This window comes from Phyllobates terribilis, unplaced genomic scaffold, assembly GCF_046119375.1.
Source record: "Phyllobates terribilis strain yellow unplaced genomic scaffold, ASM4611937v1 Scaffold_3__8_contigs__length_932513732, whole genome shotgun sequence".
Lineage (NCBI taxonomy): Eukaryota > Metazoa > Chordata > Amphibia > Anura > Dendrobatidae > Phyllobates > Phyllobates terribilis.
Window position 1 is genome coordinate 55,418,770 of NW_027362763.1, and position 15,947 is coordinate 55,434,716.

A 15,947-nucleotide genomic window follows, 5' to 3' on the forward strand; every position below is an offset into this window, starting at 1 on the left:
TTATTAATCTCACGAAAGTCCAGACAAGGACGTAAACCGCCATCTTTTTTTTTTACAAAAAAAAATCCAACAGCCACAGGAGACTTGGAAGGCCTAATGTGACCGGCGGCCAAGCTTGTCTGTATGTATTCCTCCAAAGCCTTTCTCTCAGGAATAGTAAGATTAAATAAACGACTTTTAGGAAGAGTCGCTCCAGGGACAAATTCAATGGTACAATCATAGTCTCTATGGGGAGGCAAAATTTGTGACTCCTCCTCAGAAAAAACTCTCCAAAAATCCTGAATAGGTACAGGCAATTCCCCTTTATCCACAGCAGCAATACGCCCGTTACAACACTTGTCATAACACTTAGGGCCCCAGGACTTAATTTCATTGGTAGACCAATCCAGTACAGGATTGTGCAATTTTAACCAGGGTAACCCCAATATTACTGGAGAAGGCAAATTATCCAATACCACCAAATCCAAATTTTCTTGGTGAATACCATTAATAGTGAGGGGAAATTCACAGACCTTATGAGTAACACTCTTCAAGGGAGAGCCATCAACAGAAACCACAGCAATAAGGGATGACAAAGGTTTAGGTTCTAATCTAAGTTTTTCCAAGAATCCCCCATCAATCACATTCAGAGTAGAACCACAATCCACAAATACCCGAAATTCAATTAATTCATCCTGAGCAGCAGTAGTGGCAGATAGGAATACTCCCTTAGAATTTAAACAGGCAATACGGACATAACTGACCATTTTTTTTTCTTTCTTCATACGAAGCACACAGTTCTTAATAAAATGACCAGAATTTCCCAATAGAAGCACAAGCCTTTAGAAAGCCTGCGGTCTTTTTCCTGAGAGCGGGGTGTCATCGCCCCAATCTCCATCGGCTCTCCATTGTCAGCACAGACCCTCTCAGGACTCGGAGCTGACATAGCAGAGGATTTGCTCTCATTAACCCTTGCACGCAGTCTCCTGTCCACCCGTATAGCTAATTGCATTGCCTCCTGCAAGTTTCCAGGTGTGGGATAAGCAATCAGTAAATCCTTAACCCTTTCACCTAGCCCTGCAAGAAACAAGCTTTTCAAAGCTGAATCGTTCCACCCCACCTGGGCAGACCACCGACGGAAGTGAGAACAATATTTTTCCACATTACCTGATCCCTGCCTCAAACGTCTCAATTCAGACTCAGCAGATGAGGCACTATCAGGATCATCATACAACAAACCCAAAGCAGAAAAAAAACTATCCATTGATCTAAAGCACGGATCACTAGGTTGGAGAGAGAAGGCCCATCCCTGAGGATCTTTGCGCAAAAGTGACATTATGAACCCTATGCGCTGTGATTCATCACCAGAGGATCCGGGTCTCAAACGAAAATACAATAAACAAGCATTTTTAAAAGAAAAAAAAATCTTGTTGTTCGCCAAAAAATAGATCAGGCAGACGTACCTTTGGTTCCACAAAATGCGCTCCAGAACAGCTACTCACGTGTTGTTGGAGCTCGGCCACCTCCAGAGAGAGTCCCTGCAAGCGTTGAGCCAAATCTTGAACCGAGACCATGATGGAAAACTGGAGGTCTTTCCTTAAAAAAAATTTTTTTTTTCTTTTAGGGCTGGACTTACTGTTATGATCTGCTACAGGGACTAAGGAAAGACAGGAGAACTGTCCCTACAATAGAACTAAACTAGATCACTACGATGTAACGGGGAACCTGATCCTGCGATCAGACCCGCTAAAGTCCTCGGCTAGTCTGTACGAAGACCTATAGATGTGAGGGAGGGATCCCTACAAGAACTAGGGACTGGGATAAGTTGGACACCTCCTAGCAGAAATAGTAGCAGTCAAAGACAAACACACAACAAAAAGCATAGAGGTCAGAAGACCTAGCAAAACTAACAGAGAACGGCAACAGAGCACCAAGCTAGCTCAAGAGTAGTAAATACAATGAAGTCCAGCAAGACCAGGAGGGCGGAGCCGGATTAAATAGGCAAAAATGGTCATGTGACCAGCAAACTAAAAAAAACCTAACAGGAGAGTTCTAACATCTGCAGTATGGACTGTCGACCCGGCGAGGGGCCGCAGGCGTGTGCCGTGTCCATTAATGGAGTAAAGGTGCTTGGACTGTTAGACTCTGGGAGTCTGGTGACCTTTATCAGAGCTACCCTTCCCCACCAGTTGGTCCCTTCCAAAACTGTGGGCGTTCGATGCATCCATGGGGACGCGAAGGACTACCCCATGGCCACAGTGACAGTGGGAACAGACTGTGGTGCCCAGTCCTATGAGGTCGCGTGGTTAAGGACCTGATACATCCTGTCATACTGGGCTGTGATTTTTCTTTGTTTTGGGACTTGTGGGGAAAGGGAAACGGACTAAGTAGCGTGGGCAAAAGACAGGTCCCTGGAGAAGAACTCCCGACTGTAACGGGTCTGGGAGGCGGAACCTCTGAGCTACTATACAAGGGGGCGGTCCTTGTAAGGGAGCGGGTGGCGACCAGGGAAGACGGGCAGGCAGTCACAGCAGGTGACCGGGACAGTCTCTGAGTGAACGGGCTGGAGGTCACGGCAAGTGACCGGGGCAGTCTCTGGATGAACGGGCAGGAGGTCACGGCAAGTGACCGGGGCAGTCTCTGGATGAACGGGCAGGAGGTCACGGCAAGTGACCGGGGCAGTCTCTGGATGAACGGGCAGGAGGTCACGGCAAGTGACCGGGGCAGTCTCTGGGTAAAGGGTAGGTACGACCTGTGATGGCAGAGCCTCCAGGTAGGCTAGCAGGCAGATGGTAGATGTGTGCTCCTAGGTGAGCAAGCGAGAGTCTCTGGAATGGCAGGTGGTCACAGCACGTGACGGCGGAGCCTCCAGGTAGGCTAGCAGGCAGGTAACAGGTGTGCGCTCCCAGGTGAGCGGGCAGGAGTCTCTGGAATAGCAGGTGGTCACAGCACGTGACGGCGGAGCCTCCAGGTAGGCTAGCAGGCAGGTAGCAGGTGTGCGCTCCCAGGTGAGCGGGCAGGAGTCTCTGGAATAGCAGGTGGTCACAGCACGTGACGGCGGAGCCTCCAGGTAGGCTAGTAGGCAGGTAGCAGATGTGCGCTCCCAGGTGAGCGGGCAAGCTGGTCCATAGACAGACTGACAGGAGTTGGAGGGCAGACCGTCGGACCTCAGGCTAGCAGGCAGGTAGCAGAGGAGCGCTCCCAGGTGAGCGGGCAAGCTGGTCCTTAGACAGACTGACAGGAGTCGGTAGGCAGACCGTCGGACCTCAGGCTAGCAGGCAGGTAAGCAGAATATCAGGCAGGAATCAGACAGCAAACTGGCAGGAATCTGGCAGGTAACTGGCAACGGGACCTGAGGGCTGAAGCAGAGTAGTGAACAGTGCAACAACATTGCTCGGGCACCTCCATTTTGGAGGAGGTGCCTTATATATGGTGAAGTCCTCCGGCCATTGGCCGGGGACTCCTTAGGATGGCGCGCGCGGCCCCTTTAAGAGGGAGGGAGCGCGCGCGCGCGCCCTAAGCACAGTGGCCGGGAAGGAGCGCGCGCTGCCAGCAGAGCGGGAGGAGGACGCCGGGCTCGGAGCAGAGGGGTGAGGGGAACAGCGTCCCTGCCTAGCAGAGGGCAGGGACGCCGGCGCTACACCGACAAAGTCTCAAGTAGATGAATTCCCACTGTGCGTCCTTGCCGGCGATGAGGACGAGACGGTGACCGAGGAGGCCGACCTGCCTGAGTTAGATGTGTCCGGAGAGAACTTTGGGACTGCTCAAGTTCAGGACCTGACCTTAAAGGCGGCATTTAACCAGGTTACTGTATTTATTGGGGTTGCCCAAGAGCCGGGGGCCAACACCAGGTGTCCCCACTTTGCAGTTCAAGGTGAGTTGTTATATCGGGTGGCCAAATTAAGGGGCGGTGAGATAGTGGAACAGTTGTTGGTCCTGGGGCCATACAGATGAAGGGTTCTAGATATGGCCCATTCACATGTTCTGGGGGGGTACCTAGGGGTCGACAAAACTCTGGAGATGATATTAAAAAGGTTTTATTGGCCAGGGTATTACCGTAATGGTAATGAAAGAGCTGTGCAAGGTCCTCCAGATTACCCAGCTGTGAACCTCCGTTTCCCATCCGCAGACAGACAGCTTAGTAGAGCGCTTTAATAAGACCCTGAAAGCGATGCTCAAGAAAGTCGTGGAGAAGGATGGACGTGACTGGGACTATTTGCTGCCATTCCTCCACTTATTAGTAAGGGAGGTCCCACAAGCCTCTACCGGCTTTTCTCCGTTTGAGCTGCTGTATGGACGACATCCGTGCAGGCTCCAGGATATCGCTAAGGAAACTTGGGAAGCCGAGGTTATGCCACACTGGAGCATCATTGAACATGTAGCCCAAATGCAGGAAAGAGTAGCAAAAGTGGCGCACCTCCTCCAGGCGCAGGAAGCCCAGGCAAGGCTCTATAACCGATCGGCGAGGCTGAGGCAGTTTCAGCCCGGGGACCGTGTTTTGGTGATAATCCCCGCCGTCGAGAACAAGTTCCTGGCCAAATGGCAAGGTCCGTACGAGGTGGTGGAGAAAGTCAGCGAAGTTAATTACAAAGTCCACCAGCCTGGTCGAAGAATGATGCACCAAGTATACCGTGTGAACTTGCTCAAGCAGTGGCGGGACCGGGAATCTGTGGAAGCTCCTTGCCTGGGAGCCGGTCACTATAGCAGAGATTCTATAGCCGGCCCAGAAGCAACAGTGTCGAGAACTACTACAGAGGAATCGGGAGCTGTTCTCAGAGTTGCTGGGGCATACTCAGGTGGTAGTGCATGATGTGCTAACAGAGCCACATGTAACAGTGAATCTGAAGCCATACCGGATTCCAGAAGCACGCCGGGAGGTGATCTCGGCCGAGGTGAAGAGGATGTTAGACCTCGGGGTGATAGAAGAGTCAACGAGTGGGTGGTTGAGCCCAATCGTCCTCATGCCAAAACCCAACGGACAGTGGAGGTTTTGTAATGACTACCGCCAGCTGAATGAGGTGTCCAATTGTGACGTGTACTCGATGCCTGCGTCGAAGAACTCATCGAGAGGCTTGGACCGGTGAAGTACATCACCACTCTAGACCTGACAAAGGGCTATTGCCAGATCCCTATGTCCCAGATGGCCAATGAGAAGACGGCTTTCTCGACACCTGATGGGTGCTTTCAATACACTCGGATGCCGTTCAGACTACAAGGGGCCCAGCCACCTTCCAGAGGGCTATGGATCGGATCCTAGCCCCACATAAGAAGTGTGCTGCAGCCTACCTTGATGACATTGTAGTCTTTAGCCCAGACGGAGCTAGTCATCTACCTAAACTACAGGCCGTTCTGGATGCTCTAAGGAAGGCGGGATTTACCATAAATCCGAGAAAATGTGCCGTCGGAAAAGAGGAGCCAAGTACTTAGGCTATGTCTCTGTCGTCGGGAGAGGCGAAATTAAACCACAAGTCAATAAAGTAGAGGCAATCCAGACCTGGCCGCAACCGCTCTCCAAGAAGCAAGTAAAAGCATTCCTGGGAATGGTGGGATATTACTGGAGGTTTATCCCAAATTTTGCCATGATGGCCGCACCACTGACGGATCTCCTGAAAGGCACCAGATCAACCATGGTGAAGTGGACGGAGGAAACATCTATCTATCCTATATCTATCTACAGTCATGGCCAAACGTTTTGAGAATGACACCAAAATTATATTTTCACATGATCTGCTGGCCTCTGGTTTTTATTAGTGCTTGTCTGATGTTTATATCACATACAGAAATATAATTGCAATCATATTATGAGTACCAATAGGTTATATTGACAGTTAGAATGAGTTAATGCAGCAAGTCAATATTTGCAGTGTTGCCCCTTCTTCTTCAAGACCTCTGTAATTCTCCCTGGCATGCTCTCAATCAACTTTTGGACCAAATCCTGACTGATAGCAGTCCATTCTTGCATAATCAATGCTTGCATTTTGCCAGAATTTGTTGGTTTTTGTTTGTCCACCCGTCTCTTGATGATTGACCACAAGTTCTCAATGGGATTAAGATCTGGGGAGTTTCCAGGCCATGGACCCAAAATCTCTATGTTTTGTTCCATGAGCCATTTAGTTATCACCTTTGCTTTATGGCAAGGTGCTCCATCATGCTGGAAAAGGCATTGTTGGGCGCCAAACTGCTCTTGGACGGTTGGGAGAAGTTGCTCTTGGAGGACATTCTGGTACCATTCTTTATTCATGGCTGTGTTTTTAGGCAAGACTGTGAGTGAGCCGATTCCCCACACATGAATGGTTTCAGGATGCTTTACAGTTGGCATGAGACAAGACTGGTGGTAGCACTCACCTCTTCTTCTCCGAATAAGCTGTTTTCCAGATGTCCCAAACAATCGAAAAGGGGATTCATCAGAGAAAATGACTTTGCCCCAGTCCTCAGCAGTCCACTCCCTGTACCTTTTGCAGAATATCAGTCGGTCCCTGATGTTTTTTCTGGAGAGAAGTGGCTTCTTTGCTGCCCTCCTTGAAACCAGCCCTTGCTCAAAGAGTCTCCGCCTCACAGTGCGTGCAGAAGCACTCACACCAGCCTGCTGCCATTCCTGAGCAAGCTCGGCACTGCTGGTAGTCCGATCCCGCAGCTGAAACAGTTTTAAGATACGGTCCTGGCGCATGCTGGTCTTTCTTGGGTGACCTGGAGCCTTTTTGACAACAATGGAAGCTCTCTCCTTGAAGTTCTTGATGATGCGATAGATTGTTGACTGAGGTGCAATCTTTGTAGCTGCGATACTCTTCCCTGTTAGGCCATTTTTGTGCAGTGCAATGATGGCTGCACGTGTTTCTTTAGAGATAACCATGGTTAACGGAAGAGAAACAATGATACCAAGAACCAGCCTCCTTTTAAAGTGTCCAGTGATGTCATTCTTACTTAATCATGACTGATTGATCGCCAGCCCTGTCCTCATCAACACCCACACCTGTGTTAATGGATCAATCACTAAAACGATATTAGCTGCTCCTTTTAAGGCAGGACAGCAATGATGTTGAAATGTGTTTTGGGGGTTAAAGTTCATTTTCTGGGCAAATATTGACTTTGCAAGTACAGTAATTGCTGTTAAGCTGATCACTCTTTGACATTCAGGAGTATATGCAAATTGCCATTACAAAAAATGAAGCAGTAAACTTTGGAAAAATTACTATTTGTCTCATTCTCAATACTTTTGGCCACGACTGTATATATCCTATATCTATCTATCCTTCTGTTTATCTCTCGCTATCTATTGTCTCTATCTATCTTTAGTAAATAACTGGCAGTAACCCAAAAATTAGCAATGAAAACATAAAAGTGTTTCTTAGCCCATATCAGTGTGACATTTTGAGTCTGATACACACTGAGCCTTCCTCAACAAATTCTTAGAGTGCTGTTTGTTCTTTGTTTGATATGTTATAGACGGCCTCTTAGGTTTGCACCTATATTTTTACGTAGATCTATCTCATTGTCGCCTTTCATTCCAGTGTTATTAAAAATGTTTAAAATTGTTTTAATAGTTTATTTTTATTATTTTCAGATAAAGTTACAATCAGCGTTGCTTTTTACATGTTATACAGCAAGTACAGCACATGTCACCTTCTGTGTGATCCGATAAGATGCTGCTAGTGACCGCGCTACAACTGTACATCATCTTACACTCTCAGAGATAAGCGTTTACATGATACAAGTTACATCACATCACCGGACGCTGCTTGCTGGATGAATCCTGGTAACTGTAAACTCAGCTTGTTCTGGCACCAGTGACTGTGGAAGTCCATTGTTCCATGGAAAGTCTGTTTGTTCAGTCAGATGTAATATACAGGTGCGATAATTATGAAAACCGAGCAAGACATTATTAAGTAAAATTATTACCAATCACAGAAATGATTACAGTGATCATTGAAGAATGAGAAGATTCGCGCCCCCAATTTTTTCCATTTTATGTACAGGCGAAATGTTCTATAATTTATTTACATATTCAATATTCTTGTGCAAATAGTTAATAAAAGTAACAGTGACTAGCAATGGTTATTTTTTTTTAGTCATTTGACAACATGAATGGATGGATAGATTTTAGATAGATAGATGGATAGATATGAGATAGATAGATAATATATTCAAAAAAGTTGGAACAGCACCAAATGCAGTGAACAGCGGGTACAAGGCCTCCCAAATAACTCTCCTGTTATCAAACATATAGTTTTAAAGAAAAGCAGTCAGCCTTCCAAAAAGTAGTGAAAAAAAGAGCTTTATTAGCCCATCAGGTGATAGATAGATAGATAGATAGATAGATAGATAGATAGATAGATAGATAGATAGATAGATAGATAGATAGATTGCTATATTTAGAAATTAGATAAATAGTTGCATGGATAAGTGTCATATAGATAGAATTGAGATGGATTGATAAAAATAAGGAAAATAGAGAAATAGATAAGAAATAGATAGCAATGAAATAGAAAAATAAATACTGTAGATGTTTGACAGAAAATAGATATGAGATAGATGATTGGATAAGATAGATAGACAATAGGTGATAGATAGACAATAGATATGAGAGATAGATAATATATAGAGAAATAAATAGATGATAGATAATAGATAATTAATAAATAGATAATAGATAGAGGGATAGATAGAGAGATAGATAGATAGAGAGATAGATAGAGAGATAGATATTCTACATATAAAACTTGAGCATCTGCAGATTTTTGCTGGTTGCTTGTAGAACAGTTGACAGCTTGTAATATATGGGGATTAGTGCACAAAAACATTTCACAGTATAGGTGATAAAAGTATGATCGGTAGTAGTCCAACCACTCAGGCCTCCAGGAATCCCGAGAATGGAGGTTCCAAAATCCCATGTGTGCATGTGACCACCGCTCCATTGACTTCTATTGGTCTATGATCAGGATTATACAGTATGACCAACTCTTCCACAGACAGTGAAAGAAGCTGTGTCCATGCATGTGCACTATTGCTCCCTTCACACAGGGGACAAGGAAGCCCTGTTCTTGTGATATCATATTGGTCAGACCCTACTGTCACACATTTATGTCATGTATGTTTACAGGTAATTTGATGGTGGGATAACCTTTTTATGCTCTGTTCATACTTGCATCCTAATAAAGCCTCTGTGCCAGATTCCTTTGTTCTTGAGATGAAAAATAGGGAAGGAAGATGAAGGAACACATTTTCTGAAACTAAGTTTTATAAAGAGTCCCTGGTGCTCTTGTTACAATCCAGTGCAACATTGTGTCTGCCGTCCAAGTGGAAGATGCAAAGCGTTATCTGTAGTTCATTGCTCACTCCTGCACTGTGCTCTATTAAGGGTCGTATTCCTGGATCAGAATCCTGTGAAGGTCTTGTAAAGTCTAAACTTTGCAGATGCAAATCACCCGGTGAGGGGACCATGTATAGACAGTGACCAAGAAGTGAATTTGGGTTGTTTTGAACTTCACAGATGGCAGAATCGTCAATGGAGCTATGAATTAGAATGGGCTGTAATACCAGCTGTGTCACCAGATCAGCAGAAGATAGATGATACAAAGTAACTCAACCTCTTTTATGTAGATCTTAAACTTTAAAACATTTTTAGAGATAAACCACTCTAAAAGATGAATATGCTACATTCATGATAACTCATAGACAAGCAAAGGCTTGTCTATTTTAGCGACTGCCAATTGATATCAGTATTTTGAAGCTGTTTATAAGAAGAATCTGCAAGAAGAGGGGTAATCTACATTGTAAAACATCATTTTAGTAAGATCCAAGCTTCAAACATGACCCTAACGGTTATGGTCTTTTTTCTAGAAATCCAAGTCATCTTGATCAATGATGTCTTCATCTCTACAATTTTTGGATTTATTGTCACACTCTTCAAAGCTTCCATTGTTGTTTACATACACTTGGCCAATTGTTTCATTTTTTAATACACCGTCAGGGCTATCCCGTGATGAGTCTCCATCTTCATCTACGGATGAACTATCAGGATACATCTGTGTGTTATTTGACTGTCCATTTGACAATGTTTCTTCTGTATCATGGTTTTCTTTGTATTCTGCTTCGGCATTTTCTTCAGAACCATTATGTGTTATGAGAGAGACTTGACCCATACAAAGTTTATGTAAATACGAGCCGTCTTCTTCTCTGACATCTTCCTCAGTGTTGTTAACAGAGTTCATTATTTCATCTTCTTGGCCATCATCTTCGGCGTTGATTACCGGGTTAGTGGTTTTGTTTTCATCAATGTGGGCTTCATCTTCTTGGATATCTTCCTCTGTATTCATATCGGGGTTAGTTGCATTATCAAGGATGTGGCCTTCATCTTCTTGGACATCTTCTTCAGTATTAATATCAGGATTAGTGGTTTCATTTTCAACAAGGTCATCTTCATTTTCTTGGACTTCTTCCTCCATCTTAATAACAGGGATAGTTGTTTCATTTTCGACAAGGTGGTCTTCATCTTCTTGGACATAGTCCTCCGTGCTGACATCAGGGTCAGTTGTTTCATTTTCGACAAGGTGGTCTTCATCTTCTTTAACATTGTCCTCTTTGTTGACATTAGGGTTAGTTGCTTCATTTTCAGAAATGTGGTTTTCATCTCCTGAAAATTCATCTGTTGATGCATGAACTTCTTCAGTATATATTTCCCCTTCATTCTCAGTCTCATTCGTTTCCTCTAGATTACTTGTTAATTGTTCTTCCCCGGGTGGACAATCGGAACTATGTTCATCATCATTCTCATTCTCTTCACAAATTGATGTATTTCCATCAGGGCAATTAATGCTTGTCTCTTTTTCAATGGTAGAATTTTTCTCCAACGCATCAGAATTAGAATTTTCGAAATCCTCCTCCAAATCTTCTGTAGGTTTAATTTCATGAGGTCCATTACTTTCCAGTTGTTCGCTTTCTCTTTCTTGATCTTCAGCTATAGATTGAAAATCACTTGAGTCACAGCCTTCACATTGATCTTTTACTGACTTTATTTCTTGACTAACACTATCTTCAATTAAAATATCTGATTCACTGTTATGAATTTCTTCACCAGCTGCTTCATTGGAAGCTTCTTCATTCTCGGTCGAGCAGCCATTCACTATGCTTTGTTCAGCTTCTGTGCTTTGTTCCTTTAGTGATGGAAGGACTACACCATCACCTACATCATTTTTAGGGTCATTGTTCTCTCTCTTTACTTTTAAAATTTGTTGTAGGTCAAATGCTTTAATGATTGGGGCATTGATAGCAACTGCTTGTGGTTTAGCTAATTTCAATGCTCTTTTTTGCTTGATACATTTTTCACATGGGCAGAAGTCGTCATTAGGTTGCCCACTGCTGTCATCTCCAAAAGAAGCACTGAATGTTAGATCTTCTTCATCAGTTTCAGATGAAATTTCATTTGTTCCAACACCCTTGTTGTCTCCACATGCATAGCGGTGCATGGACACTCTATGCATTGTTTGTAAACGTCTTCTTCGTTCATCGGCTTGCAGAGAAAACTTGCCTTCAACTGGAGGCCGCGGAACTCTAGCTCCTGTCTGAGATTTTATTCTCTTGAGTTCATTCGAAATGCTCCTCTGGATTCTTTTACTTACTTCATTTTTAAGTTCAGCAATCATATTATCGAGATTTTCATTATCTTCCAAATTCCACCGGACTTTGAACTCATTCATGGCATCTACATAGTGAGTCATGAATTCTTTCTCAATTTTTTTCAGCAGTTTTAATACCCAAACTGGATCGGCTACATGTCCTTTTTTCTCCTTATTTTTCCCATTTGAATCAGATGTAGAAATGACGGTTGACGGACTATCACTTGGAGAATTGATGTTGTTTGTCTCTGGTGAGTTGGACTCATTGGACTTTGGTTCTCCATCGTGGCTAAGAATATTCATGTTATCATTATTTGAAATCCTGTGTTCTTCTACCACTTCAATACATTCAGCATCATTTACATTATTTACTGAATTATAAACTCCCTCTTCTTCTGTTTCATCTTTTACATCTGTTTCAAATGCGTTGTCACTTTCGTTGAACTTCTTCTCATTCATGTTTTCATCCACGCTGCATGGTTTAACCTCCTGAAAACTAGCTGTATCTTCCTCATTTGTAGTTTCTTGTCCGTTCTCTTCACCGTGTTCTTCGAAAACTGTACTTCTGTGTTCACAGCTTTGCATATTTGCAGTAGCACATTCTACCTCTTTAGCTACTATAGTAGACAATTTTCCATCATCAGCCCTTCCAATTGCCACCATGTGGTCACCTCCACCAGTTATGCTTCCATCACCAGATCCTTCAAAGCCACTATTAATGTCAACTCCTGAAGATGAAACGGGTGTTAATTCATCATCTCTAGAGTAGCGTTTTCCAGATTTAATGTTGGTGATACTCTTGTTAGTTGAACCCTCTGCCCATAATGCCTGTAATATGTTTAACAACTCAAAGTACTTTGGTTTTCTTAAGTCATTCGTACTCTTTGTGATCTCTGTTTGGCCTTCATCTAGAAGCTGTAGACTAGCAAGGCATGATATTAGGATAGTGGCAGAATTACTGAGCTTTCTTCCCATGGTCTGAGATACTTCTGGTAAGCTGTTCGAGCGATCGAATTTTGAGTCTTGAAGAGGGTTTAGCAATGCTTTCATTATTTGCACAGAGGTCTGTATATTTTTCGGGAGAAAATTTTTGTCACAAGTAAACTCGTTTTGTACTGCCTCATTTTTAACATTATTTGCTGCTACCTTACTTGATAAAACAGATTCCTCAACATCTATCCCATCAGAAATATTTATGTCCTGAATGTCATTTTCAGTAATAATGCAATTTATGTCTTGAGATATCTCTTCTTTAGTCTCATTGCTGTTGTGCTCCTCTTTTACAGACTCCTCAAGCAAATGTCCTTCTTCTGGTTCCATATCAATGTCTGTTTTTGAAGCATCTGTTCCTATCTCAGGATCAATTTTTTTCTGGCATTCTTCCACTTCATACTCAACAACCATTGTTTGTGAGGGAATCTTCCTTAGCCATTCATTTACTACTTCCTCTGGGGTCACATTTGGTAATTCAGATGGAACAAGCTCGATGTTTATACTGTTTACTGCATCTAAACATTCTCCCTTGTGTTTTTTCTTGGAAGACCTAGAACTATTCTTACGTTTTTTGGTACTTTGCAAGCCTTCTGTACTATTATGACTAGTCACAACAGTTTTTGACCTTTTGCAGGTCTCCGTACTCTCTCTAGATCCTGTCATTCCCTTTGATGCTGGTGTTGATGTTCTTGAGTTTACAGTATTTTCCCCATTCATGGTTTTTACCTGGTCACTCGATATACTAGAGCTAGATAATCTAAAATGTGCTAATCTTACATTTTGATGGGTTGGTTTTCCTTCAGGAGGTGATGGACTTTGGATACAATTTGTATCAGAAGCTTCGGTTTGACTAGTCGCGTCAGCAACCATGACGTCATTTACTGCTTCCCCTGCTTGTGACATTTCTCGGTTACTATCATGGGTAGAGTTCTGGTCAACTTTTTCAGAAGAACTTTTAACTATACTGCTCCTTTCAGACAATGATGACACTCTAGAGCTAGCATTGAAGATGGGTTCATTTTCATGACAACTGGCACAGTTGAATTTAGAGCTAAGGGATTTACTTGAAGCCCTCGAAATGGGAAGTTCACCATCGTCATTTACTCCGTGATCTGACTTTTCAGCACAAATTGATGATTCATTGCAGCTTTCCTGATGGTTTAGCGTTTGCTCATCATCTTGTACACAACTTGGTTGTATGGATTCAGATATTGAGGACATTGACTGATGTGACGTGGTGGATTGAAAGCTCTGCCCCTGATGTTCAGTAAAGGATGTGCTCTTGGATTGAGACAGGATAGCTTCGCACTCACCCGCACTGTTCTCACAATTATCTATACTTTCAAGTTTCGTAATCAAACTTTCACTGTTTTGTTTCGAAACGGAAGATAAACAAGGAGAGTTCCGGAAACTATCTTCATCGAGTCCATTGACCTTCACACTTTTTTTAGAGGAAGATCTAGATTTAGTTGAAGATCTGGAAAGTGTTCTTGTTGAACGCTTATCATAATCATCAAGACTAGTTTTCCTAGAGGATTCTTTTTCAGAATGTATACTATTGCTATCATGTGAGCTATTTTTCTCTTCCGCAGGTTCACTTCCACAGGGATCTTCTGAGTTTTCTGTTTCCGCCGATATGTCTTGCATATTCTTCAGTGATCCCTTAGAACTAGGTTGATTTGTTTCTTCTTCCTCCTCATTATAGCTAAGGTTTGATGCAAAGCTTTTTGTGTTTGTGCTATTTTTTTTCATTATTCCATTTTGACGCTTTCTAGAATGTAACGATGACTGTGAACCAACACTTACTCTTGCACTACAGTTTTCACCATCAGAACAAGGAGTGGGAGATGCTTCTATACACTCTTCTGAGCTGTCGGCATGACTTCTATGGCTACATTGTTCTTCAGACTGTTGGTTCTTCAAGGATCCTTGACTTTTTAGGCTGGAACTAGACTTACTTTGACTCCTGCATCTTTTTGTTTGTTCATTATCTGATACTGCATCTACGTTTGAGGCTACGGTTGACCGACCGCTCCGGCTTGCACATTGACTAACTGTTGAATATGTAACCGTTGTATCTCCATTTTCTTTGATTTCGGAATAATGTGAAGACTTTTGCACAATATGCTCTGTGTACTCTTCAGAGGACATAGAATGTAAGCTATCAATCGATGCCTTTTCATTGCACACCAATCTGTGTCGTGAGGATGTACTTGAAGTCGATGATCGAGTTTGCCATGTAGCTCTTTTCACATAATCCTCTTGTTGGTTGATATGCATTGGGTTTTTCCAAATATCATACTCTTGACACTGCATGCCACAGTGACTGCAATACATGTCCTCTGTGCCCACGTCGTTTATCTTTGAGGTATACGAGTCACCATCACATGGGTAAAATGATTCATCTGTCTCTGAATAATTTTCAGTGTTCAATTCTCCCATCTTCATATTTTCATCATATAAGCAAAGTTGTTCGCACTTTGCTTTACCTATCGTACTGGACTTTTTTATCTGTGTGGACCATTGAAGCGTTTCCTCGTTAAGGAGACGGAATCGAACCTTCATCTCTACTGAAAGGCTGCCATCTTTGTTTACGTGAACTTTTTTTTCAATGTCATCATTGAGTAAGGAGTGTCCTGTGTCTGCTGATTTTTCACGAGGACACATATTGGGATAAGACCCGTAGCCGCTGTTTACTGGTGACATGTTTAATCCATTTGGATATGATTTTTCAGATGACAGAGATGTCCTCTTGCTTGATGCTGACCGAGGGTGGATCACGCTCTTTTTAGCTTTTAGTCCAAAGTTCGCTGCACAAACATAAATAAACAGAAAAGAATGTTAGTTCTATATAGACATCAAACTAATGTGTAGTGTTTAATTGTGTTACGTCTATAAGGGTAGAGAAGAGCATGAGACAGGGATCTAACATGCAAATTAGATGTTCCCCCAAAGAGAATTTTGGGAGGAGAGCGCATTTGAAAACATTTTCTCATAGCCTGTAAAGTCTTCCAACACCAGATGGATCTCTACAAGTAGAATTGGAGCCTAGAACCCAAGGGTCCCACTCCCAAGAGGACCCTTTGACCTATATGAGAAAACCAACACAACTAAAGGCCTATCATAGTTGGGCCCCTGTTGGAGATTTTGCATTGGGGTTTACAAGCTTCAAGTTAGGCCACGTTAGGCTTCTTTTCAGATACTCTTAGTGAAGGGGTGCTATATGAGTGTTGACCCTACAGGTGTCTGAATTCATTGAGAATGAGAAATTACTGAGGGACGCCACTTTATAGGCACCGCACTTTCCCAACTTAATCACACCTCTCTTAGACCAGGCCATGTCGCCAGAACTAATAATCGGGA

The 15,947-nt window shown here is 43.2% G+C and overlaps 1 protein-coding gene across 2 annotated transcripts in view; it reads right to left on the reverse strand.

Annotated features, from left to right (window-relative positions):
• Window positions 1–7,546: 7,546 nt before the first annotated feature.
• Window positions 7,547–15,947, reverse strand: part of RP1L1 (RP1 like 1) — a 69,304-nt gene continuing 60,903 nt past the window's right edge. Inside the window, exon 4 of one of the 2 annotated variants that reach the window (XM_073673886.1) lies at window positions 7,547–15,394. In XM_073673886.1, the coding sequence (XP_073529987.1) occupies window positions 9,813–15,394 (5,582 nt within the window). In that variant the 3' untranslated portion in view covers window positions 7,547–9,812. The remainder of the gene's footprint in view (window positions 15,395–15,947) is intronic. The other variant, XM_073673885.1, reaches the window with a different exon arrangement.